This window comes from Natator depressus, chromosome 20, assembly GCF_965152275.1.
Source record: "Natator depressus isolate rNatDep1 chromosome 20, rNatDep2.hap1, whole genome shotgun sequence".
NCBI lineage: Eukaryota > Metazoa > Chordata > Testudines > Cheloniidae > Natator > Natator depressus.
The window spans coordinates 6,563,426-6,590,377 of NC_134253.1; the positions used below are offsets into that span (position 1 = coordinate 6,563,426).

Below are 26,952 nucleotides of genomic sequence, written 5' to 3' on the forward strand. Positions count from 1 at the left end.
CCAAGAATTTAAATGTATTTTTTACAAAATTCATCACCATCCGGTCCTTTTGCACTAAGTCGTTAGAATACAATTTTAAAATCCGGTCAAGAGATAAACCCTTGCTCTGATGACGTAAGAAAAACACTCAGTGATAGCCGCAGGCGACAGAGCGGGGGTCTTGTAATTGTCTATTGTGAAACACAATGCCTGTGCAGCATGAGTAATACCTCATGGCTTGGGACTTCCAGTGACCGGTGGGCAAGGCTTACGAGGGCCAAGGGTGGGGTTAACGTTTGATTGACGGTAGGGCCCTTCTACTACTGGAGCGCCTTGTTCTCTTTGTCTCCCGCTTCATTCCCCAAGCACTCGGCCAGGACAGATGTCATTTAGGACCTCAGTTGCCACCAGCTGGACAGAGGGACTTGGGTCTTTCTTGAGGACCTGGAGAGCTGAAATGACAGAGGACAACATGTTAGTGTACAGACTGTCAAATCACAGCTAAGCGTGACCACAGAATCTTGAAGTACCAGAGCAGAATGATCACATGGTAAAATGTGAAACTGGGCTCAGTCCTTCTATTGGGATGGAAAATACATGAGAGATGAATATGCCTCACTTTTCATATTGTCACCTGTGCCTGAAATAGCTGGAGACTTACTACCTCTGAATACCACGCTACAGAAGCTCTCCAATTTTAAGAAAGCTTTAGGTTCCTCCATTGGCTCCCTTCCATGCTCCCAACAAGCGGGGAGGCCCTGACTCGACCAGAAAGTCATCCACTCTGCTGTAAATGGAAGAAGGTCCATTGTTTCAATAGCTTCCACTTTTAAGTTTATTTTCCTTCTCTATTCAGGAGCCACTGTCTGAGCTCCAATAACCCTGGAATTGAACAGAGGCCAGGTCCAAGCTGGTTTGTGCAGGATGCAGGGCACCTACTGGAAGAAAAATTGCTGGTGGGAAATTGGGAGTAGCAGAAAGTGGCTACAATTTCTCCTCACCTGGGGAGTCCACAGAGAGCCAATAAAGCCCAAAGAGTGGATAGCACTGGCTGCGGAGGGGGCCTTGCCAGAACAACCAGGAGATGCACGGACTCACATCACACCCTCTGCAGCTGCCTCCTTCAGGGGAAATTAAAGCTGACTTTCTACTGGGCAAGAGTGAATTTGTCCTTTGGTGTGTGGCTGATGCACTTTGCACCAGTGGTATCGGTTACTGCTGCTTGTCAGCTAAATTCCTTTAGAACTCACGGATGAGCAGAACTTCAGCTGTATTTATTACTTACACATCAGCAGATGTTCCAGGTCTTGCCATTTCATACGCTGCCTGTCTATGTGTTCCAGGATGATGCCTAAATACACAATGGAAAACAAACAACAACCATAAAACCTTCCCTTGTTGAGTGCAAAGTGATATTAGCAGCCCCTAGACAGGTCTTTGGCCTCTCCTACTGTGGGCCTAAGGGTGAGCTGTGGGCAAGAGGATGCTAGTGCAGTTTAGAGTCCACACTGAAGAGAATGAGAAAGACTTTTTTTTTAAGAATGTTTACACAAAACCCATTTGCTTTAAAGAGTCTGTGTTCCTCTTGCCACTGCTGTCAGTTATTGGAGACATACTAAGCTAGTGTCTTGGTCTAGTGGTCTGAGCAAAGGACTGGGGCCAGGAATAAGTGAGTTCTAAGCAGGGATCCCACAAGGTGACTGATAGGTGAGACTTAGGCCACAATGCCTGCCTGTCTCACCTGGGTATGCTTGGGAGAAGAGGGCACAGGGCCAAAGCGGAGGAACCTTTTGCCTCCTTGACAAGGTGGTGTGGCCAGGAACCTGAAACAGCAGGCGCTGAGGGCAGGTGGGCTGCATGCCTCCCAATGATGAAGTAGTAGTGAAGAGCACTGAGCAACACTGTGGGTGGGTCTGCACTTTGAGCGAGGGGAATCACTCCCAGTTCAATGGGACAGGCCCACTCTAGCTCGGACAGCGCTCGCATGCTAAAATTAGAATGTAGCTAAAGCAGCACGAGCAGTGGGAGGAGCTAGCCACCTTGAGAATCGACTTTGGGGTTTGGATGGGATCATACTTGGGGCGGTTAAACCTCCTGCTGCTCCTGCCATCGCAGCTACTCTCTATTTTTAGCACTCAGGGCTAGTGCGGGTATGTCTCATCAAGCTGGGAATTAGACCCCCAGCTCCAAGTGTAAACATGCCCTACCAGACAGTGTCCCAGCCTCTACGACTAAATGACTGCACCGTGCTCTCCCTGCAACAATCCCAAAGCACTTTATAGCAAGTCATGATTTCCTCCGACCACCACACTGGAGAGATAGGGATATTAACATCCCCATTTATGTATGGGAAGCTGAGGCACAGAGAGATTAATGGCAGCTCAGTGCTGCACAGTGGGATTTTTTTCTCTCTCCCTCAATGGGAATACCAAAAGGGACACTGGGCATCATCTCTCACCAGCTAAGTTGGCTGCAACTGCCCGGATCTCTTCCCAGCTGCTACAGAAGTACGTGATGGTGCTTTTGTACAAGTTCTCCAGCAGCTCAGCATTCTCTTTGGCCTAGAGGAAATCAGGGAAACATGAGCTCTCTCTGGCTAGAAGTGCCCTTTGACTGCCAGCACATGCTTTTACGAGCCACAGGTAAATCAGAGAAAGAACAGGTGACTGGGTGGACGTGGGAAAAATGGGGATCTGTGGCAGATTTACATTTCCCGTCACCCTCAGTCATATATCCCACTCTGACCGTTATTTCCATTACCCATCACACATCCCCCCCACACCTCTATACCACCACATGCCACTCCAGTCAAGAATCTCAGACACTTCAACAGCTCACTCACAAGGTGTCTGCAAATGTCCACCTGGAGCTCTTCAGGCTTCAGCTCGGCTGTACCATCAAGGTGTTGATTCACGGCAGCTTGGAGCCTCTTCAGTCCCAAAAACGGGACACAGAGGTGAAACGTAGCTCTGCATTCCTGAAAAAAAGAAAGCGTGTCACACCATTTCATTGTTCCCTACGGAGTGCTATGGTCATTCAAAGGGAACTCATCTGCTTGACTGCTCATCTATTCCAGGATAAAAAGGGATTCATCTGGATGTAATTGGCAGAAAACATGCAGGAATGACTAATAGAGGGGAGAGCTTCCACTGCAACCTGGAGGTAGCATCAATGTCTTTTTGGAACAGATCTACCTAGGAAAGCTGCTTCACCAGGTCTCTCTTCTGTTCTGGGGAGGCAGGGGCCTGGGATGCAGAGACAGACAGGAATAGAGAGCTGTCGGGCTCAGACCCATGACCTATCCTGGATTCTGGTGAGGCAGCCATGGACCAACCTGGCGGGAACTGACTCAGTAGGAGGGCAATGAACTGAGGGGAGAATTTGGGCCTCCAGAGCAGGCAGGAATAGCAGAGCTCCCCTGGCATTGGGAGGAAAATTCCTTTGGCTTAGTAAATAAGTCACTCTCGGTCTTACCACTGAAACCCTGGGGTTCGGGTCTTGCAGGTGCAGCAGAAGTGTGACCCAGCTCTGTCTAACCTGCTCGGCGAAATAGCCCTTCCATTTTCTTTTGGTCAGGCGGGCCAGGATGCCAAATAGGACAAAGGACAATAAACGAAGAGCATCGTCCTCCTACAGCCAAGAAAGCCCCACAAGTTAGTAACTAAGGGACAATCACATCATGTTCCTCGCACAGCCATCTCTTCTACGCTAAAGTCGAGGGATTCCAACTACAGCTAGTCGGAAACACTTTCATGAACTAATTTTTGATTCGAATTTGCTGATTCATCAAACTATTTTAGCGACAGTTCCATTTGGATGAAATTCCTCCAGAAGCCAGGCAGGGTCCTTAGAAACCTGCCTGCTGTCTTGCCAGTGCACCCATTCAGCTCCTTGGAAGCCCATCTAGCAGGCTGACTGGGATCGTGGGCTTCCAAACCCCCAGCGTCTGGGACCCTGGCTCTCAAATTTGCAACTCCCTGGCACCTCTAGCTCCCACAGTTTCCTGGGTTCCCAGCACCGGGATAGTCTGAGAGCAGACTGTCCGGACCCAAGGCTTTCAACAGAGCTCGGCTGAGAATAGTCATTGTGTTTCACAAAGAGTTTTGAAGTTTGGGGAGAGGGATTCCCACAAATAGGAACAAAACCAAAATTTGAAATCTCAAAATTCTCTGCAAAACGGAATCATTCCAACCCTCTCACGTAAAAATGGTATAGAGCAGGCCCAACACTCTCTATTGTACCTTGGAACCCACTTTTCATGGTTATCTAGCTACCTAATCTAGTATTCAGACTTTCTTTGAGGTTCTCAGTGGCAAGAAAGAAGAACAGAAGGGGGAGACTGTGGGAGCAGGGATGTCATCCCCATCCTCCTAATGTTCTCCTCCTCCGTAAAACACCTCTCTTCCCTGGGGCCGAAACATCTCTTCACTCTGACATGAGCAATGCCCAGGGAGTAAATGGAGTCTAATCAAGATCGGTTGAACTGGGGCTGGAGAGTTCTGGTCACATACATTGTCAAAGTAGGTCCGGATCCGCTGGGTGAGGTCTCTGAAGGAAGAACCTATGTCCTTCTCTTTCAGCTCCTTCAGGACTTTGGCCACTGCTTTCATGCTCTCGCCAATGACTTCAGAACTGAAAGGGTCACTTAAGGCCCTGATCAGTATGACCATAAGAAACTTCTTGTGCTTTTTCACCTGGACAAACATACGACATTAAAGAACACTTATCACTGATCACACTTCTAATACGTTTTCTTTAGCAGTTATGAAACTGTGGGGATTTCTTCTCCCCCTCCCACCCCCCGGAGACCTATAGCTATATTTCAGACCAGCTTCGAGCTACAATGAGCCAAACTTGGTGCCATAATACACCTGTGTCATCCTATTATTAGATTCCTAGTTACTTAGATTCCAAGGCCAAAAGGAACCCTTGTGATTATCCGGTCTGACCTCCTGCATAACATTGAACTTCCCCGAAATAGTCTCTGTTGGAACTAGAGTGTATCTTTTAGAAAAACGTTCAATCTTGATTTTAAAATTGCTAGTGACGGAGAATCCACTACAACCCTTGGTAAATTGTTCCAATGGTTAATTAAAATTACCATTAAAAATCAATGCCTTATTACCAGTCTGAATTAGTCTAGCTTCATTTTCCCCCATTGAATCTTCTTATCCCTTTGTTTGCTAATGGGAAGAACCCATTCTCAAAATGTGTTCCCCATGTGAGTAGTTCTAGACTGTCCTCAAGTCACTCCTTAACCTTCTCTTTGTAAAGCTAAATAGATTGAGCTCCGTGAGTCTATCACTAGAGGTATCTTTTCCAGTCCTTTGAGAATTCTTGGGACTCTTCTCTGAATCCTCTCTAATTTATCAGCATCCTTCTTGAATTGTGGACACCTGATCTGGACACAGCATTCCAGCCGTGCTCACATGAGTGTCATATTCAGAGGGAAAAGAACTTCTTTACTCTTAGTCAAGATTCCTCTCTTTCTGCCTCTAAGGATCATTTCAGCCCTTTTGGCCACAACTTCGCATTGGGACACCTTATGTTCAACTGATTCTCTGCCATGACTCAAGTGGTTTTCAGCATCATTGCTTCTTGGGATAGAGTCTCTCATCCTGTAAGTATGGCCTGCATTTTTTGTTCCTAGATGGAGACATTTACACATGGTCATATTAAAGTGCACAGATTGTTTGCTTATGCCCAGCTTAGCAAAGGATCTAGCTTGCTCTGTATTGACTGCAAAGAGGTTACTCGGGTATGTGAGAGAGCAGAATTTGGCCTAGTGCATTGTGTGCAGCCTCTGTAAACTCCGAACAACTATTTCCCTTGGTTTCTCTAGTTATGCTGCATTCTAGTCAGTATTCTCTCTTACCTTCTCAGGCGCCCCATAGACTAAATTTCCCAGGCCTCTTACAGCCATCTGCCGGACAATGCTGTTCCTATCATGGGACTTTTCTTCCAAGATGTGTAAGACTGGCTTAAGGAACTTCTTCTCCCTGAGCATGGGATCACTCATTAGCTGAAAGAAAATCAACCTGTCCATTAGCCCCAATAGAATCATTAAGATTGGGAATAGAATTTGAGCAGACATGTCATACACTAAAAACAACAAGGAGTCCTCCTACAGCCCCACTCTTGAGGATACAGACAAATATGGCTACCCCTCTGATACTTGGCACATAATACACTCTAACTTTAGTATTCCACACAAATGAGAAAGGTCTACAAAACATGGAGCTTTCCTTTTGGGCACTAGAATAGGGATCCACTCACCTCTTGAGAGCCTCTTAGTGGCTGGGTATGGTATCACAGTCCTTTTCTCACCCCTGGTGCACCCTGCCAGCCGTCCTCAGTGAGTCTTCCGGGGCTCAGGCCTCTGGCTGAGTCCCAAAGTCCAAATGAACCCCTTCTGGGGTAGTCAAGAACAGTCCCATTGCCCTCACTAGGGTCTCCAGCCCCAACTCTGGGTCCTTTACATTCTGCCCTTTGTTCAAGCTCTCCATTAGCATTGTCCCCTCCATGGGGCTTAGGCCACTGTTGGTGGTAGGGGAACCTGGGCCTGCTCCTAACTCTGGGTTCCAAACCATGGATCCTATAAACAGGAGCTAGGCACTGCTTGATTTCAGTTCATTGTCGCTTCTTCCTACCGGCCACTTTTAGCTTCACCCTCACCTCAGGGTTAAAGTTCTTTGGGACTCTCTTCCTGAAAACCCAGCTTAAGTAAAGGCTGCCAGAATCAAACTCTGGCTGTCCCCTGAATTTCTGCGGCCAGAGAGCAGCGCCCTTTCTTGCCCCTCCAGTTCCTGCCAGGAACTGACCTGCTAAAGCCCTTCAGCGCCTTTTAGCCGAGCCTGATGGGCTCGGATTGGCTGCTTTCATGAGGCCTCTCTAGACAGACCCAGATTGGGGGCTCTTTTCCTGGGGCAGGGTGTAGTAGGACCACGGGGCCTCTTGTAAGGAGCCTTAAAGCCCAGGTACAGCTCATCACAGGCACAGAGAGGTTGTTTTTCTTAGAACCAGATAAGCCCCAAAGATAGTTGCTTAGCATAAGTGGGAAATATGATGCAGATGTTGGAGGAAGACTGTGGAAAGGGAGGATGCTCCAGCAGGTATCCCCACACTAGTCTAGGACTTAGGAGACCCAGGTTCCATTTCCTGCTCCCTCAAAGACTTCCTGTGTGACCTTGGGCAAGTCACTTAGCCCTTCTGTGCATCAGTTCCCTGCCTGTAAAATAGGAAACATAGTGCTTCCCTACCTCGCAGGAGTGTGGTGGGGATACAGACATTAAAGAGTTTGGAGGTCCTCAGATACTAGAGTAATGAGAACCTAAGATAGACATTAATGTAGTTGTAGGTTGCTTGGTTGGTAGTATTAGGACACTCGGTTCATTCAGAAGATGTGCTGAGCTAAACCAAAATCAGGAGCTGTTGGTTAGGATCAGCACTAGGACTTGGCAGAAGAGGTCCACTCATCCAAACTCTGTCCGTATCTCTCTCAGCCAGCACCTGTGGTTGTGTAGCTAGTATAGGCAATGACGGCAATAAAAACCACAGAGAGAGAAGGACTCAGAAAGGTATCGTGAAGTTCCTGGTGAGGTTTCCATATAAAGGAGGACCTCTTCTACTGTCTAAAATGACAATTCCTCCTATGAACTGAACTGTACAACTCCCGAAAGAAAGGCAGACAAGAGTCTAATGGTGAAACTGCTCTTCAGAGCCCTGTGTCTTACCTGGGCAAGGAAAGCTGTGCTGGTGACTCGGTGGTTTTCTGAGGGGGAATTCACCCAGGGGAGGAGGCTCTGTATGATCTCAGGTGTTATGAGTCCAGATCTTAGCAGAATACTGGAAGACAAAAGAAACTGCTCATGGGCTAGATTGCACACTTCAAAAACTCAGCTGCTCTGAGCATACAGCTCTGATAGCTAGGAGTGGGAGCTGTGTGTTTCCACCCAGGACACCCCCGCACTCCCCGCCCACAAAGCTATAAATGGGAGGTTCCCTCTCAGCCACTCTATTGGCTACTCATTCCCAAGGATAAAATGATGCCTCCTAGATCTCTTACCTCACCAGCAGACACACTCCCTCATGGTGAGTCTTGGGGTTTTCCACAAGAGTCCAAGTCCTCTGCTTCCTGAGCGCTCTCACCAGTCTCTCATTCCCACCCTTGAAAAGCACCACTTCTAATGCTTTGATAGGAAGCCTGGGGAAAGAGAGGCACAGAACTGCAGCAATCAGGAGGAAGGTGCAGCTTGAACAGAGAGTCAGGAAGCCCCGGTTACTTCTCAGGTCTGCGGTTCAATCGGCAGTTCATCCATTGGCAATGTCCTGGACACCAGTGTCCCTGGAAGGACTTGATGCTGGGAGGTAAGTTTCAGTCTCATACATCTCATAGGACTAGTTTTGCTAGGGACAAAATTTTGCAGTCCTTTTTCTCTTTCTGCAAGGAGTATGGGCACTAGCAGAGTACAGTGATATGGAAAAGATACATGATCAGGACCCAGAAACAGGGGGCATAGAGTGTGGTGATCACTAATGGACATTTTGGGGTCATATCTCCAGATATGAGGTGACAGAGTGCTGAGGGTTTGCACTTGAGTCAGCACTCTGGTCACTATTCGTACTACTTCGGTTCCTCACAGAAGGCCTAATTGGATAGAGGTGTACCCGATTACGAGGTCAGATTGGGGCTAGTGAGTCAAGGAACCAATCATTCCATTAACAGGGAAACTGTATAAAAGGACATGGGCAGGAGCCCTTTGAGGGGAACAGACAGAGAAAGAAACTTGGGTGACCAGATGTCCCAATATTTGGGGCTTTATCTTATACAGGTGCCTATTCCCTCCCCCCCCCACCCCCATCCTGATTTTTCACACTTGCTGTCTGGTCACCCTAAGAGAAACAGAAAGACAAAAAGCTAGGAGAGCCTGACAAAGTGAGGTCTCTGAGTGGAAACACCTTACCCCCCACCTGACTTTTGGAGAAGAGTTTAGAAAGTTGAGATACAATATAAAGGTGCTATGTATTGGTAGGGGGATTAAATAGACTATACGTTGGTGTTTACAAGCAAAAAAGTCTCAACGCGGTCTGTGTTTGTGGAAGACGTGGGGGTGTAACACCCCTCTCTGTCACAGCTGGGGGCTCATCAGGGATTTCCCTGTTATCTATGCAAATGGAGAGCCTGTTGGAGAAGCCGGTGTAGAGGTTTGGCAGTCCAGGTGATGGAGGGAACACTGAAATGGGTGATGAAGCAGCAAAGAGAAGTGTAGAACAGGGGTTCTCAACCTTTCCGTTTCTGAGCCTCCCCCCACCCTCAACATGCTAGAAATACTCCGTGGCCCAGTTCCAGGCCTCTGCCCCGCCAGGCATCAGAGTTTGGGGCTCCTGGCTCCAGATTTTAACCCCACAGGGTGCAGGGGCTTGGGGCTTTAGTGCAGGTGCTGGGCTCAAGGCTTCAGCTTTCTGCCCTGAGCCCCAGCTAGTCTAAAGCCAACCCTGCTTGGCAGACCCCCTAAAACCGGCCCGGTTGAGAACTGCTGGTGTAGAACAGTGGTCTCCAAACGTTTTGGCTCTCGCACCCCCAGGGTGACCTGCCGCAGACACGCCACCGATGGAAGACCCGCCGCAGGCGGGCCGCCAGAGGGGAGCACCAGCCGTGGACGTGCAGAGCTGCTGCCGAAGGAAAAAAATGGCGGAATGCAGTCCGGCGGCGCTACTGCTCCCACGCACCCCCCGGGATCATCCCGCACACCCTAGTTTGGAGATCACTGGTGTAGAGGACCCGACAGACCTTCCAACAATCCCAGCAGGCAGAAAAACAGCCTTTCCTTGCCTGGGAGGTTTAACAGCAAAAGAGTCGGCAGGAATTTATACGGGAGCAAGCCCAGGTCTGGCAACAACTCCTCCAAAGTTTGGTGAGTCCCGTGACAGGAAATGGAAACCAGGCACAGGAGATCAGACTGTAAAATGGGACCTGCGAACAACCCCGATGTGGTTTTGGTTACTCTTCAAGGAGGAGCAGTGAGACCTCCTAGGGACAGAACAATGTGGGCCCTTCAGCTGACACCCTATTTAACCGGGGAAGCACATATAGGGCTTTTAGTGATGAGCAGGCAAGAGATTATGACATGATTAAGGCAGCCATGCTGGACGAGGTGGGGCCTGTCCACAGAAAAGTTCTGCCAGAAATGTAGAGTTGAAAGATGGATTGAGGGATTATGCCTCTGTGCATTTGGACAGAAATTAAAAGATTGGGCCACTCATTGGTAAGGCCAGATACTCAGACTGTGGGGGAGATCATGGACTCCATGGTTCTGGAAGTTTCTTCAGAGTCTCCCTGAGCATACCCGAGTATGGGTTCTGTGGCGCCAGCCAGTTCATCTGGACCCCACAGTTAAAGTGAGAGGAATTTGCAGAGGCGGACATTCCCAGAGTGAGTCAGTGGTTTAAGGGACTAGATCTGAGAAGGACCAGAGTGCCTACTGCTGGGAAGGGCAGCAAGAAGAAGAGGGAGGAGCCTCAAGGAACTGTAGTGGGAGCTTGGCCTACGGTGTGCTTCCGACATGGACCTGAAGGACATCTAAAAAGAGACTGTCCGAAAATGGACTGTGGGTTTGCCCAGTTTTGTGGTTGGGACAAGACTCCTAGGCAGGGAAGAAAAAAGAAAGTACCTACCGTATCGGTCTGGGTAGGGAGGAGCCACCAAAGGGACTAATGGACACAGCTTCATCCTGTTTGCTAATCAGGCAGGAGTTAGTGAAACCCCACTGGATACTTCCCAGAGGTAGGATCAAAACTGAATACCAGGTCCATGGGGACAATAAATTCTGCCCAATGGCAGAGGTGACTCTGAAAATTAAGGGGAAGTTTAGGCAGAAACATGTAGGCGTAGTGGATGGATTGCCCCACTGCCTTCGACTGGGCATAGGCTGGAATCCCTTTCTAACAGGGACACCAAGGCAGGTATGGAGGCCCAGGAGGGTGGAAATAAAACCTGAAGGGCCAGGTAAAGAGGAAATATACGTAAAGGGGCTGGAGGAACCTAGACACGAAAGTATAGACAAGAGGGAGGAGAAAGAAAACAAAGGTCAAGCGTAAAGGTGACTTAAGATCATCCATTGGGGTCAAACAGTCATCAAAGCCCTTACCACCAGCATCTCAGGAGCAGGCATCCCTAGAACACTTTGGAGGGACTCAGAGCAGTCTGTGTCCATGGAAGAGGCCGGGGCACAGCCTACCACCCCGTCACATATAGGTACCTAAAATGGGCCTGCACATGGGCCAACAGCATGAGCAGAATATATACTCGTGTCTGCAGCACCAGCTGGGTACCCATCCATCTGAACAAATTCAAGTTTTGTGGACAAAACTGAGGCACCCATCTTGAAAACCTGACCCACTGTGGCCACTACATAAGATCAGCCTTACTGGGTCAGTCCAATGGTCCATCTAGTCCAGTACACTGTCTTCCAACAGTGGTCAATGCCAGCTTCTTCAGCAGGAATGAACAGAACAGGGCAATCATGAAATGATCCAATCCCTGTTGTCCAGTCTCAGTTTCTGGCGGTCAGAGGCCTAGGGACACCCAGAGCTTGGGGTTGCATCCCTGACCATCTTGTCTAATAGCCATTGATGGACCTGTTCTCCATGAACTTATCTCATTCTTTTTTTTTTTTAAACCCAGTTATACTTTTGGCCTTCACAACACCCCTTGGCAATGAGTTCCACAGGTTGACTGTGTGTTGTGTGAAGTAGTACTTCCTTATGTTTATTTGATACCTGCTGCCCATCCGTGAACAGAGCTGAGATCCTGGTTTCCTAGGAAAATTCAGAGACATTATAAAACCATGAAGTCTGTAATTTGAGCACCTTGTTGGCATGGAATAAAGAAACACAACAAGAAGAGAAACTAATAATGTTGTCAGATTGGTGGGAAATGTACATGAATGTGCTACCAGAGCTGAAGTCAACTGAGGACTCAGGAATCTTAGTGTTAACTGGCGAGAGCACAGAGTGGGTGCCGAGGGGCCTGGTACGTACATTCTAGCTCACTAAAAGATTGCCCCATGAGTCTCAAATAAAAGCCCATGTCACCAATATCATTGTGAAACGCATGTACAGATGCTGTGTCAAGAGTCATGGATATGCATTGAAAATTACATTCTTAGGATCTGTGTCTTGGGACTAGTCACCAGGAAAGGTGACAAAATGGTTTTCTTTCAGGCAAGAAATGTTTATCCATCTCTTTGTTTACATGTACATTAAGCATGTAGGGTTCACATTCAGTTGAGAAGGACTGTGAGAACTTCAAAGAAAGAAAAGTAGCAGGAAGTAGACAGGGGGTGGGGACCCAATTTTGGGGTATACATCAAAGGTTTGCTCTAGTCTATTTGGGGGACATCTTTCACTTAGGAAGTAGATGGACCGCGAATTTGCTTCATGAAAGAGGGGTTGCGATCAGGCTTGGTTGAGAACTTTGGGTGAGAAACATCTTTAGACAGGAGGTTAACCTGTTGGTTAAGTTTAGTTTCTAGGAGCAGGATATGATTTCATTTGAAATGTAACCATTTTTGGCTTGCATTCTTACTCACGGTCACTGGAATCTCTGTTCTTTGAGAATCTCGGTTCTTGTTTTCACTAGAAATATATCTAGGTGCTGTGAGTTTTGCAGTACAGAGTATAAGTATCTAGTGTAGAGTCTAAAGTAGAAGTAATAAACTGGTGTGTCCTGTTCCATTGGGAACAGCAGGCCTGATCATTCTGTGGGAGTTCAGTGGATAAAGGTCTGGACACTCTACGGAATGGTCAGAAGACTCGGGGGTTGGTGTGTGCCTGTCATTAACCTGTACAAAGAGACTGAGGTCTGAGGAGGCCTGGGTGGCAGCGTTTGTTTTGCCGGAGCCTGGTAGTTTCAGGGAACTGACCCACAGCAGGCACAGACAAGACTTCCTCACTCGAAGGGCATGTGATGGTAAGGTGCCTCGTAACCCTGGGAACTCCTGGGGAGCGTCACACAACTCTACTGGAATTCTCTTTGTTTCTCTCCCTTCCTTCTAATTACCGGCAAGGGTTGCCCTCCGTAAGTTGTGGCCCTTCTCGGATTTTGCTCGGGCTGCTTCTCGTTGGCAAAGGCAGCTTTTGTCCGAGGGTTTGGCTGACCTGCTGCAGGAGAACAGGAAACAACTCTGGGAGCAGTTCCTGCACAGCTTTGCTCGACTGCAGGGCTGACACCACCTCAAAGATGGCACATGTTGCCTGAAAGGAGAGCATGGTAAAAAAGGAGATCTCTTCCCAACACCATCACACCCTCTCTCCCAGTCTGATATCTGCTGTACTAAATTCTCCCTTCTGCCAGTAACTTGAATGACAGCGAGCAACTTGCTTAACTCGTGGCTCACTTTCCCACATCTGTACAAATGTGTATGACCTCCCAAGGCATGCTGTGAGTCCAAAGGAAGATTTGCAAAGCACTGTGAGAAACCTGCTCCAAAGACTTTCTAATGGCCAGATAGTATTAAGGAAATGAGTAACGTAGCTAAAACTGCCGTATTTGGTCCACAGACAGCAGAGCCAGACTCAGGGAAACAGTCCATCAGAGGAGAAGTGCCCACACACCAATATTATACCACACTTCCCGCTTTCCATCAGCAGGATTATCACAGGGCACAGGAAAGCCTGAAAGACGTGTCTGTCATCTAACTTACTGAGAGAGGTTCAGCAGCTGCCAAATGCCTGTCAATTTCTGTCTCTGAGGTGATGCTGCCTTCTGTTCTTGTTGGAGTCTTTATCTTCTCTATTAGGGCTCGTAGGACTTGAGTGGCAAGCAAGGGGTCTCCCCCCAGAGATCTCCACAGCTCAGCGGTGTCACTGCAGTTTAACAGAAGTTACAGGTGAGCCCTGGACACTTTTGTGGCTCACACTGAATGCGTCATATTTTAGTAAAGACCAAATGTTCTCCTTGCCTATGATGAGAGAGTTAGGAGTCCTGTCCTCCTTTAACTCTCCTCGTGTTTCAATATTGAGTTTCCAGTTACAGAACTAAGTTAAGTGACCTAGTCTTCCTGCAGCCTAACCATTAATACTAGACTTTAGAAGGACAGGACGCAGAACGCCAACCTCACTTCCTGTTTTCTCCACTTCCCAGTCAATATGGAATCATGAGCATGTGGCTCCCAAAGATCTAGGGTTTGGAAGGCAAGTGGATGAAAAAAAAGCCAGATTCCTACTCGATGGACATACAACTATGAGAACGAATATTCACGGCCATCCTATGTCCCCTTCACAAATGGTGTCCCTACCCTCTGTTTGCCAGAAGCTGGGACTGGGCAACAGGGGATGGATCACTTGACAATGACCTGTTGTGTTCATTTCCTCTGGGGCATGTGGCACTGCTCACGGTCGCAAGACAGACTACTGGGCTAGATGGCCTTTTGGTCTGACCCAGTATGGCTGTTCTTATGGTCTTAGATTCCAGCACTGATAACTGATAACTCAGTTAGGGATCTTTAAACGAAATGATGGATCTGCTTCCAGTCCACTTTTAAGTACCAAGGATGGCAACTCTGCTCTAGCAGCCACACCCTCACTGATGCCAAGCAGAGGTCTGATGATAATATTGGCCCTAGTCTTTGCAATCGGCCAGGGATTTGCACTTGAAGCTGTCATGCTACCAGGAAACCAACAGCCACTGCTCATTTCCAGAGTGAGCTCAATTCAGGCGTCTAGAGAGGTAGATGTTTCCAACAATACACTCCAGTTATGCCAGTAAAGATAGGTCTTTAGGATGTCAAAGCAGCTATTAATGAATGGAAACAGAATGACACTTAATTTCTCTCCGCACCCCACCTTAACATGTTCTTGGACCTTCCTGCAGAAAGAGCCAGGCTATTAACCCTTAGGAATGATCCCAAACTGTCTGCTGCTTAAATGAAGCCCTACATCTCCTAGTAAAGCTGTGGGATCCATGTTTTACCAAGATGAATGCAATAGGTAGCGGTATATACCTGTCCATCAGCAGACCTTTGCTGAGGAGGCTGGAGATCATTGCCTCTTGGTGATGGTGAGCTAGAATGGACACTGCCTCCACCAGGAACTGCCTCAACCTGCCCTCCTGGATAGTAGGCATGTGGCGATATAGTATAGCCAGGATATCGGGCACCTGGAAGGAACAAAACCAGAAAGAAATGTCCCTTTTTCTTTCTCTCCATTCAGTCTACAGAACCAAAACCTTTCTTTAGCCATTTGCTGCTTTTTTAGAAATGCCTCACTTCAAGAAGCAAATGTTCAAATACGTCTGCGTAACTTGAACCCACACAAATTGCCCACTCACGGCTGTAAAAATTAACACTGACACACACATAGACATACCAGGTAATTTAATGTGGTGGTGCCCAGCTATGCATTACATAAACCAGTTCACATGCACAAAAGGCGGCTTTGCTTGCCCAGATTTTGCAGGTGTGATTTAAGCAGCCAAATCTGACCATTTGCCTCGAAGAATGCAGAGCTCATCAACAACCACAAGCACAAAATATGCAAGTGCTTTAAAGACAGTGTGTAAATGCCTGGGACTATGAACAGGGGACTACCTCTCATATTCATTCCTAGCCCTTCACATCTTCAAAACACTGTGCAAACATGGCAGTTCTGCTGCGAGGGTTCCCTGTCCTGAGGCCTTTCACCAGCCTTGTTAGAAGATTTGTGGAGTGCTCCTTTCATCTAGCCCTAATGCACTGGGCTCCAGAATAAGGCATATAAATAGTGGATCCCAAAGACACTAGAGTTTTCTCCCTCCCTCCTTCTCTTCTTAAAGGGTAGGTCTACACTGCAAAAAAAATCCCACAGCACTGAGTTTCAGAGCTCAGGTCAACCTGGGACTGTGGGGCTTGCACGATGGGGCTAAAAGTGGAGCTGTTCCTGCTCGGGCTGGAGCCCAGGCTCAGAAACCTGGCAAGAGGCTGGCAATAGTCCAGTGCTCTTTTTAATCCATGTAGCCCTTAACCATAGGCCTCCTAATACCTGGAGGCCTCCAAGTGCCAGTCATTCTGTCTTCTTGTATTTTCCCCAGAGTCTGTTTTCTCAAGCCTTTCTTGGCTGAATACTGTGGCAACAAGCTAGACCAATAAACAACCAACCATCTTCCTTTTCCCTTGGATTATCTCGGTCTACTGCTATTGATTCTGCCATTGCCTATCTTAGGGTAGAAACAGAGATGGAATCGACTCTATGTCCGAGGGGGAGAAACAGCAAGATTTTTCTTCCTTACACATGAGGGCAAAGATCAAAAAGCCTAGAGTTCAGGCAGAAAAGCTCTCCAGTTCCCAGTTTTACCTTGTCCAGCATGGCATCTCCACACTCCATCAGGATGATCTTCATCCACAGTCCAGCTGCCGCGGCACAGGTGGGGCTAGCAGACAGCAGACCACCCAATGTGGCCTCAATAAAGTCTGTGGCCTGTTCCGAGGGAAAGTACTCACTAACAATCTGGGAACAAATCAAAAACAGGAGAGACCGCAATGATGTTTGGCTCCAGCACTTTTAAAAATGGAAAAAAAGATACATGCATCAGCAGATGGTGAATTAGCCTCCTGTCTAGCTCGCCATTTGGGATTACAATTCTCTCTCTAGTCTATAGACTACATTTTTGTCTTCTACACTAATGATATCAGGTTAGAGGCAAAGACTCTGTTGCACAGTGAGCACAACATTGTACTGGATATGCAGGAGGTAAGATTCCCCTTTGTAGTCTCTTACATACACTGCATCTTTTTACAGCACATAGAAGTCAGTCAAGAGAGGCGTGCACACAAATATCGGCGAAGGCAAACCCACAAGGTGACAGAATGAATCCTGGGTGGTTTCTCAGCTTGATGTTCCACTAACACAGTTTTTCTCCTGGATGGCTGGATGGCAGGGCTGGCTCCAGGCTCCCGCCGAGGAAGCTCATGCTTGGTGCGGCAGATTGCAAGGGGCGATGTTCCAGCCAAGCTTAGGGCGGCATGGGGGCTCTTTTATTTCATTATTTTTTGTGCTTCACTGCTCCGGATCAGTGAAAAAGCAAGAGTCGGCCCTGCTGGATAGGTACATGTGTGCGTGTGCATTTTCATGGGCGTGCAACATTCTGTGGAATCTGGTTTTTACGTGGCATTCAGAGCACACATCTATGAAAAGCATCTTGCTGGTTACGAGCAACCAATGCCCCACTCCCACAGCTCTCTCCGAGTATGGAAAGGCATCATGAAAGAGCAAATGTCAAATGAACGGTGGCCGGTCATTCGCACATCCGCACAAGCTTTTTGAGTCAGTTACCCTGGCCATTTTGGAAGATGCCTGAAACAGAGCCTCGGGGTCTGGAGCTGTTACTGCTTCACGGAGACATCTCAACTCCTCCTCTGCTGAGCCCAGGTTTATGGACTGGCCTGGAGTGGAGAAAAGGAGAAAAAGTACTGTAACGATTAAGGAAACTGAACCCCTACTGCATGGTTCTTCATACGGGAGGATCCATGTGCTATGTTGTCATCAGCATAGTGTAAAATCTTGGCCCCACTGAAGACAATGGCAAAACTCCTGGTGACTGGAATGGAGTCGGGATTACACCCTGAAATGTCTGAACGTTACCAGTCGTGGTATGTTATTGTGAATGATCCAGGATTGAACAAGCTCTGTGTTCAGCTTGGAGCAGCTTTCTGTGGGTGCCTGGTTTCAGTAGTCTCTCTGCTCTCACTATTTACATCTCAGCTCCTATTCAAGTGCAACTCATGCAGGTAGATCAGAGGTTCCAGTTCAGAGGTGAGTCCCTCCCCCAAACTCTCCTTGTAAAAGAGACGGGGATAGACAAAAAACTTCGGCAAGAAACCCAGGCTCATCAGTCACTTCTAAACAATGCTGGGATTACTATGTTGTACATTCAAAGGTTGGAGTCCCTTATTCTGTTTCTGAATCACCAACACTGTTTTTAGGACTGATTAAGAATAATTGGAAATAGGGTGACCAGGGGTCCCGATTTTATAGGGACAGTCCCCATTTTGGGGTCTTTTTCTTATATAGACTCCCCTTCCCCCCCCACCCCCTGTCCCGAGGTTTCACATTTGCTGTCTGGTCACCCTCATTGGAAATGGCCTTAAACGATAACCAAGCTCTATCCTTTAACATCTAACCATTAGGTGAAAAGAATATCCTACTCTTTCACAAAGGGGAAAAATGGCCTCTACTTACTCCAATAGCTCTGAATGCTCATGACAGAGGGCTGCTGGAAGAACTTTTTGTTTACAGAATTATTCCAGGAAACTTCTCCAATACAGTCAGTGGCAGGGGAAAGAGAATGAAAATGTTTAGTACCAAGGGCTTGTCTCCATGGAGATATTCAAGAAAGCTAATCCACATTCATTTTCAAAATGCATTAGTTAAACTTCATTCAACACCTATGGGGACACACTTATTTAGAATTAAAGTGGCCTTCATTCAGGTTAGTTTCATTCATGGAATTCACTACAATTAATAAGGCCCATTTTAATTCAGAATCCGAGCACCCACACATGTGTTTAATGCCATTTACCTCATGCACTTTAAATGGACACCTTTAGTTCATTTGGATTAACTTTCCTTAGTGTCCCTGTGTAGACAAGCCCTAAGGAATTTAGCGCTTATCTACCTGTATGCAGACCATTGATTAGTTGTACAGTTCCCAAAAGTGTGCTAGGCTCTTTACACATCAGAATCTTCTCTTCTAATGAGGTATTTACAAGATGCCCACCATTCTGTTATCTAAGCAACAACAGACAGGACAGAAAGAACTAGATAGGCAGAGAAATGGACATTACAACAGTGAAAGAAGGTGAAGAATTCCTTATACCTGCTAACGGTCTCCTCACCTTGTATACAGAGAAGGCAGCTGATACAGTCAACCACCCACTGACGGGACGTGGCCAGCGAATCACAGCTGAATGGTGCTATTTTTCCAATCAGAGATCCAAACCGATCAAAAGTTCCCTGAGTCTAATGAAAAAAGAATGAAGAACGAAGAATGAATGGTCTCCAGTTGGACTAGACTTCACTTGCCATCCTTATTGTTCAGACCAGTCAGCTCTGTGTTTTTGGGGAACCAGGGCGCAGTATCTAGCCTGTCTGACTCATGAAAGACACCCCCCGCCCCCACCAGTCTCTGTTTGAACCAAAACCCATCAGAGAAAAGGCTTGCAGAGAACAATGAAGGGTGTTGGGAGTCACACCTAGACCCCTCCGGAGAAGGGTGACAAGATTAAGACATCTCCATTTGCATACAGAATGAAGAACAGAGACAACTCCCCTAGCCTCATCTGCATGAAAGATGGGATAGGAATTAGCATGAAGAATGAGGGACAGAGAACCGCACTCAACTCTGGGACCAGAAAAGCAGGGACGCACTGCATCATGGGAATCCCTGCTCCAGATGCTAATGAACCTACGCCTGCACACACCTAGCTCAGCAATTATCAGACCAATTCTAGTAATAAATCTTTGTTATCCTAAAATACTGAAGCAGCCTAGTTGCCTTGTGAGCTCCCTGGAAAAAACCACCACCCATAGCCAAGAGCGATCAGCTCCTATTGTCTAGCCTAAAGAAAACCCTTGAAAACCCATCAGTTTACCCATAAACAAATCTAGTGTTCTCCCTTGAACCGTTGTATTTTCTCTACAAAACCCCCTACCTATGCCCAAGTAACGGTTCTGATGTATAGACCCAAACTCTGCTTCAGTTCCACTGGGATTCCATCTCCTGACTGATTGTGCGGGGGGCTCTGCCTGTCTCCAGCACTCAGGACCCTGAGCTACCACCATCACCTGGGAACCCCAACCAGTTCAAGCCTCGTGGAGTGGGTGAGATTCCCCCCCCCCCCCCGTCCCTCCGTTTTTTTTTTCTTCCTCAGATATTAACCTTTCAAATGTAACCATTATGATTGTTTAGCCCTCCTTGTGTAGTTATCACTATTATTCAACAAATAACTTTTATGGTTCAGCTGGTTGCTTCTCTCTCTCTCTCTCTCTCTCTCTCTCTCTCCAAATTTTACTCTGTATTTTCCGCTTCCCCCATTTACTCTGCAGCAACCCTTCTTTTACCTAAGCTAAAGATCCCGGTAGTGCCCAAAAATACTGTGGGGTTTGCTCATGAAGTGGGTCACTACCAGTACAATTGTAACGTGAAAGTGGGATAGGGATGTGTTGAACTTGGGGCACATAAGAGGGGAGCAGCTGGAAGTGCTGCGTAACCCAGCCCAGTGAGCACAGGGACATACGAGAGGATCAGCTGGAGAGGGCTGATGGACCTGGTCCGCTCAGACTTGCTCTGCTAGTGTGTGCGTGCGTGCGCGCGTGCTCATCTAGTTCTAGGGCGGGAGGGACCCAGCCCTGGGGAACCGAGGTCCTGCAGGGCAGCTCCATTGGGAGGGCACTTGCAGAAGGAAGGAGTAGAGCTCCATAGGAACACACAAGTGACATAAGCAGCACAGTAATAGAATTACAGACCCTCCCCCTCTCCCCAAGAAGAGTAACCCTAACCAATGAGCCTACCACAAAAGTAACAGGCACATCTGGTAACACTGTGCCCCTGATTCCTGTACTGTACTGGGTAATGCACATTGGAAAACATAATCCCAATTGTACATACAAATGGATGGGGTCTAAATGAGCTGTTATCACTCAAGAAAGAGACCTCAGAGTCATCGTGTGCAGTTCTCTGAAAGCATCCGCTCAACATGCAGTCAAAAAAGCTAACAACATGTTAGGAACCCTTAGGAAAGGGATCGATAAGAAGACAGCAAATATCATTATGCCACGATATGAATCTACAGGACCCCCACACCTTGAATACTGCGTGCAGTTTTGGTCATCTCATCTCAAAAAAGATGTGTTAGAATGGGAAGAAATACGGAGAAGAGCAACCAAAATTAGGCCTATGGGATAACTTCTCACCCAAGGGAGATTAAAAAAAGAGCGACGTTTCAGCTTGGAAAAGAGACGACTAAGAGGGAATATGCTAGAGGTCTATAAAATCATGACTGGTGTAGAGAAAGTCAATAAGGAAGTGTTATTTAGCCCTTCACCTAACACAAGACCAAGGGGTCCCCCAATGAAATTAATAGGCAGCAGGTTTCAAACAAACCAAAGGAAGCATTTCTTCACACAATGCAGTTAGAAGACAGGATACTGGGCCAGATGAACCATTCTTTTGCGGGAGGCAGGTTAGCCATTCTTATGTTTTATGTTCTTAGCTAGTTAAATAGAAATTTTCCTTTACCATCCTGGGAGCCTAAGAACCAAGAATGCATTTGTGACACTGGCAGACCAGGCAACCTGTGTATGACCCATAATAACTTAACAAGAGGCACTTCCACTGTATCAAGACAAAAAGAAAAGGAGTACTTGTGGCACCTTAGAGACTAACCAATTTATTTGAGCATAAGCTTTCGTGAGCTACAGCTCACTTCATCAGATGCATACTGTGGAAACTGCAGAAGACATTATATACACAGAGACCATGAAACAATACCTCCTCCCATCCCACTCTCCTGCTGGTAATAGCTTATCTAAAGAGATCACTCTCCTTATAATGTGTATGATAATCAAGTTGGGCCATTATGCTTTTGATTTTGTCTCCTTGGATTAGAAACATGGATACATTTAACACCGGCAGGAGAATGACATGCCTTCTCTATTCTGCAGTCTCTCATCTGGATCGGAATGAAAGCTCCACCCAGATATCCATTCATCCCATAACACTGAAAAAATTGAAATAGTTCACTGTTCCACACACAATCTTACCGTAGCATTCTGATCACTGAGAGTGGATTTCACTGCCTTCACAATCAGAAGCTTTTTACCTCTTGTCTCAGGCACTGAAAGATAAGGAGAGGTGTACAGTACTTCTTTGTTCCACACACACTCACTTTCCACACTGGAATTAATCCTGGATTTCAAAGGGCCCTACTTAAGAATAGTACCAAGCTTCTCTCCTCTACAGAATCAGTGGGGAAAACGTAGGACCAGATTCTGGTCTCAGTTGCACCAGTGTAAATCTAAAGTCATTCCATTTCTCTAAATAGTGCCATCCTACTACCATGATGGAAATATTATAAAGGGGTTTGATAGACTGAGGTGACTGAAGTTAATCTGTGTTTACACCGGCATAACAGGACTCAGAATCTAGTCTAGAGTGTATAATACTTAGGATTCTCGAGTCAGGAGTATTATTCTATTTTTATCTGATTATTATTAACATGCATTAGCCCCAAGTTAACTTCTGTATTTGAAGTTGAAAAAGACCTTGACAAATATCTTGGGCTACATTCAGCACTTAGTTGAACCTGTTGATTTCCATATGGGGCCATATGGGAGTAACTTAGGGCAGCATTTGGTCCCTTAGTGGATCTCCAAACCACTGGTGACTGTGTGTTCTAGAGCCTTTGTGCCCCAGGTGCAGAGGTGATGAGTCTGTTGCAGCCCTGCCGTGCCTACAGAGCCTTGGTTCTTTAGCTCAATCTCTAGTAGCTCAAGCTTTTAGCTCTGGATGTCCTCAACTCAACCCTCAGCATGTCGGCCAAGAGGGCAGCTGGCACAGTTGCTCCTGTGTTACTTACAGTGAGCCCCAACAATAGCTCTCAGGAGCTCTAAAGACGCCACACGAACGGCCTCATGCTCAATCTCCTGCTGCTTGTGTAGAAATGCCAGCAGGTCATCAGGAGAAGAACGGGCTACAAGGGAAGAAATCACATCCTCACTGTCTGCAGAACTCTTCTTCTTACCGTGCCTCACAAAGGTAAGGAAGTAACAAAGAAACCACTGTGTAACTCAGAGTCTCTTCCCCTTACCTAGCAGAAGTACACAATGGAACAGCTCTTTGTGGTTTTCTATGCTGAGCTGCTTAGCTGGAGAAGAGATCTGGGGGAAGAAGGGAAATGGTCAAAGAAAAACTAATCAGAAGCAATGGAAAAGAAAAATGTTCAATTAATTTCTAAGCTTCCACTTCCTGCTGGTCCAACTAGAGGTCTGAACCCCAGGGAGATGGTCCTGCATGCACAGCAAGACTCAAAGACAATGACCACTACATTAGATAAGAGAAGCTAAAGTGTTTTGAGCAGCAGAGCTGACCTAATCAAGACCCAGCCACAGTTTTTACTTTACAACTCTGACTCCCCCTGGTAATCGGCTTATGGTGAAATTGCTTTACAAACTGAGCTGGATAGTAGCTAAGAAAATGAGAGCGCTCCCTGCTTACTCTTGAGCCTGCAGAAATCAGTAAGGCATGAGGAGGTCCCCAGGCTCTGCACGATCATTCCATCGATTTTTCAGTGTTAATATGCTTCAGATCTGCTGTGCCTAAGCTCAAGGGATCCAAGCAAAACCACTCCTCACCTGGTTGTGCAGAGCACTGCAGATGGCTTGAAACTTCCCTTTAGGTAGAGGGATCTTATATTCACCAGAGACCTCCAAGAGCTGGCTCAGACTCTGCAACAGAGGGCGAAAGTCAGATGGTGGGCACACAAAGGAGCCATATGTAGTGACTGAAGCAGATTCAGGGGATTCCTAGATTCCAAGGCCAGACCGGATTCTTGCCATCATCTAGTCTGACCTCCGGTCGGTATGACACATGCCATAGACCTTGCCCAGAATAATTCCCAGAGCAGAGCTTTTAGAAAAACATACCAATCCTGACTGAAAAATCGTCAGAATCCGCCTCGGCCCTTGATAAATGGCTCTAATGGTTAATTATCTCACCATTAAAAATGTACGCCGTATTTCCAGTCTGAAAGTGTCTAGCTTCAGTTTCTAGCCATTGGATCAAGTGACATCTTTCTCTGCTAGACGGAAGAGCCCATTAGATAATAGGAGTCCCTCATGTAAGATATTATATAGACTGTAATTAAGTCACCCTGTCACAGGATAGGTCCACCCCGTCAGGGTGGTATCAGGTTGAGGAGGAATTGAAGTAGATCTGGAGTGGCCCAACTGGCCTAGTCTCCCTAGCTACCACAGCAGTCCGGGCTCCTAGGGCAGCATCGCCTAATGGTCAGGATCAGTGCAGCAGCCCTTGGGTGAGGGTCCGCAGCCCAACAGCCTGAGTCACTCGGGCTGCCCTTCTAGGGATGGCAGTGCGGCCTAGTGGCTAAAGTCAATAGACCCACCCTTGGCTGCAGGGCAATGCGGCCTAGTGGCCAGAGTCGATAGAACCACCTTTTGTGGCAGGGAAGTGTTGCCTAGTGGTGAGCCCTTCTCAACTGGGTCCTACCTATTCCACAGGGCCCCAGCCCAGGGCGCAGGGGTATCTGCCACCAACTCAGCGGGGATCCTTCCAAAGCATGCTGAGTCAAGCCCGCTACCTCAACTGGATCAATGCTTCGTCCACCTAGGCTGCTTCCCACCCGTTCTTCCGCAGCTGGGAGTCTCAGGGATTCTGGGGTCTCTCCTCCATCTCTGGCATTGGGTGCCTGGGGGTCAGCTGCAGCCACAGTCCGGCTGGCCTCTGAATCCTGGAGCACTGGCAGTCTCTCTGCAGGAGCCTGCAATGCGCCTCCGCTCCCTTCGGCAGCCATCCCAGCCTGAGCTGAGCGGCTCTCTTTTGTATCCTGGGTCCAGCTGAAGCATGCCCAGCAGAGATGAGGGGGCATGGCCTCCTCCGCACACAAAGCATGATTAACCCCTGCTGAACCAATGCGGGGTAGGTAAACCCCATCACACACCCTTTTACTTTCTGTGTATTAAACTAAATAGATTGACTTCCTTGATTCTCCCTCTGTAAGGCATGTTTTCTAATCCTTTCGTCACTGTGGCTCTTCTGTCAATTTATCAACACCCTTTTTGAATTGTGGGCACTAGAACTGGACACAGGATTCCAACAGTCGTCAGACAAGTGCCACATTTAGAGGTAAAATAACCACTGTGCTCCTCCTTGAGATTCCCCTTTTTATGCATCCCAGCTTTCGCTTTTTTGGCCACAGCATGAGTTCATGTTCAGCTGATTATGGCCCATGACCCCCAAAATCTTTTTCAGAGTCACTGCTTCCCAGGACAGCATCCCCCATCATGTATGTGTAGCCTAAATCCCTTGTGCCTAGACGCATACATTTACATTCAGCCGTATTTAAAGGCATATTCTTTCTTTGCGCCCAGTTTGCTAAGTGATCTAGATCACTCTGAATCCATGAGCTGTCCTCTCCATTATTTACCATTCCCCATTTTTATCTCATCTGCCAACTTTATCAGTGATGATCTTATGTCTTCTGCCAGGTTATTGATTAAAAAAAAGGTGAAAATCAAATTCCTTCCTGCATCTAACACACTTTTCTCCTTTGCTGCTTGAAGCTTCCAGGATGTCTCGGATGCCATCTACATATTTTACTATGTTTACACAGTTGTGTAGTGCCCTGATGCTATCAAACAAGTCCATGATGCATTGGTTCCCTCCAAATCATGGGTATTTCAACCCCCAAAGTGACCACATACTCTGTACTAGAAAGCTTCAACCAACATAGACGGTGAGTAAATATCACTACCAAGAAGTTAGAGCTGTCTCTTGACTTCATTTACAACTGTGTAGCCCCACTGAAGACAGAATATGGCCCCTTACTTCTCGCTCATGTGGTACTGAGGGGGGATGAAATAGAGAGACAAGGTGAGTGAGACAATATCTTCAATTAGATTATCACACCCACCTTGTCGCTCCAATATCTTGGACCAACATGGCTACAACAGCACTGCATAGAACGGTAGATGAAACAGACGGGCAATGATTTTATATCTATCGAGTTATGCAATGCAAAGCAATGACCCTCAAGCCTCCTTATTATTAATTTTCAACCGTTGACAGTTGGCTGGGTACCGACCAGAGACAACATATGGTAGCCCCTGCTCTGAGGAGCTTATGATCTAAAAGAGAGACACAGAGTTGACAGGATGTTTTGGGAAATCACAAGGAGGGAGTATCTTGTTGTGCAGGTGTTTTGTTTTTTATCTCCTTCTCCTCCTCCCCAGGAAACAGAGGATGCTTTTCATCAGAGGCAGTTACCTACAAATCTTGTTGCCTGGGTCACCATGTGTATAAACCCAGAACTTGTGTGCCTATTTATTATCTAACAAGTCACTATCTAGACCAGGAAACCCCACTGGCAGCAAATTCCTCCTGCAGTTCATACATGCACACACAGAGACAGTTACCTTAATGAGTGGTACCTCACCTTGGTGACGTGCAAAACATCAATTTCCTCCTTATATTGCTCAAGGAGCCATGAGATCTCTTTAAATATCGGATTTTGCGGCCCCTTTTTGTGTAGCAGGATGCCCATCATGGGACCAAGGGCTTTGATGATGGCCTGCTTGAGCTGCATAGATGAGACACAGAATTTATGTTCCTACGAATTCATTTAATATCTTCCAATAGGCACACCTTTTCTACTTCTAATGAGTGCAGTTTCCCTTGTTCCACTGTCGGAACGGTCCTATCCCAATATTTCCTGGTAAAGAACCAGGACTCGTAGGGTTGGTGTCAGGATTATATTCTAATGCACCTCACAACTAGACCAGGTAAAATATTTCCCCAGATTAGTATGCATTCTAGGCCAACTCATCCCTGCTGTAACTCCACTGGGGCTGAATGGACTTAGACCAGGAATTAATTTAGCCCACTATCCCGGGTTCATCTGCACATTAGGTGCACAAAACTAGACTCCATGTACACTGGGTACAGACCGAATTTCCATGATGTGGTGACACTATAAACGTATGGGTTTTCGATGTTTTACTTGACAATCTGTTCCATCCAAAAGGACCTACCCTTAAATGCCATCATCACAAAGAGTGCCAGACACACAGAATGTAACATCACAATTTACGCTAAAGGTTTAGAAAGCCAGCAATTCTCACCTCCAGCTCCTCACAGGTCAGCCAGTTGCTGGTCACATGACAATATAAGGGAAGAATTTGATTGCAGAATTGTGATTCACCCAT

The 26,952-nt window shown here is 47.0% G+C and overlaps 1 protein-coding gene across 1 annotated transcript; it reads right to left on the bottom strand.

The window, feature by feature from the left end:
• Window positions 1-304: 304 nt before the first annotated feature.
• LOC141975258 (maestro heat-like repeat-containing protein family member 2B) lies at window positions 305-26,952 on the bottom strand. The gene is made up of 19 exons (XM_074935558.1): window positions 26,869-26,952; window positions 26,184-26,327; window positions 23,365-23,457; window positions 22,821-22,890; window positions 22,590-22,703; window positions 21,775-21,848; window positions 18,849-18,972; window positions 17,287-17,396; window positions 16,309-16,461; window positions 14,982-15,136; window positions 8,045-8,182; window positions 7,713-7,824; window positions 5,855-6,001; window positions 4,491-4,673; window positions 3,454-3,609; window positions 2,822-2,956; window positions 2,438-2,540; window positions 1,265-1,330; window positions 305-431 (listed from the first exon to the last, which is right to left on the bottom strand). The coding sequence occupies exons 1-19, from the start codon at window positions 26,950-26,952 to the stop codon at window positions 334-336; spliced, it is 2,259 nt and encodes a 752-aa protein (XP_074791659.1). The 3' UTR covers window positions 305-333.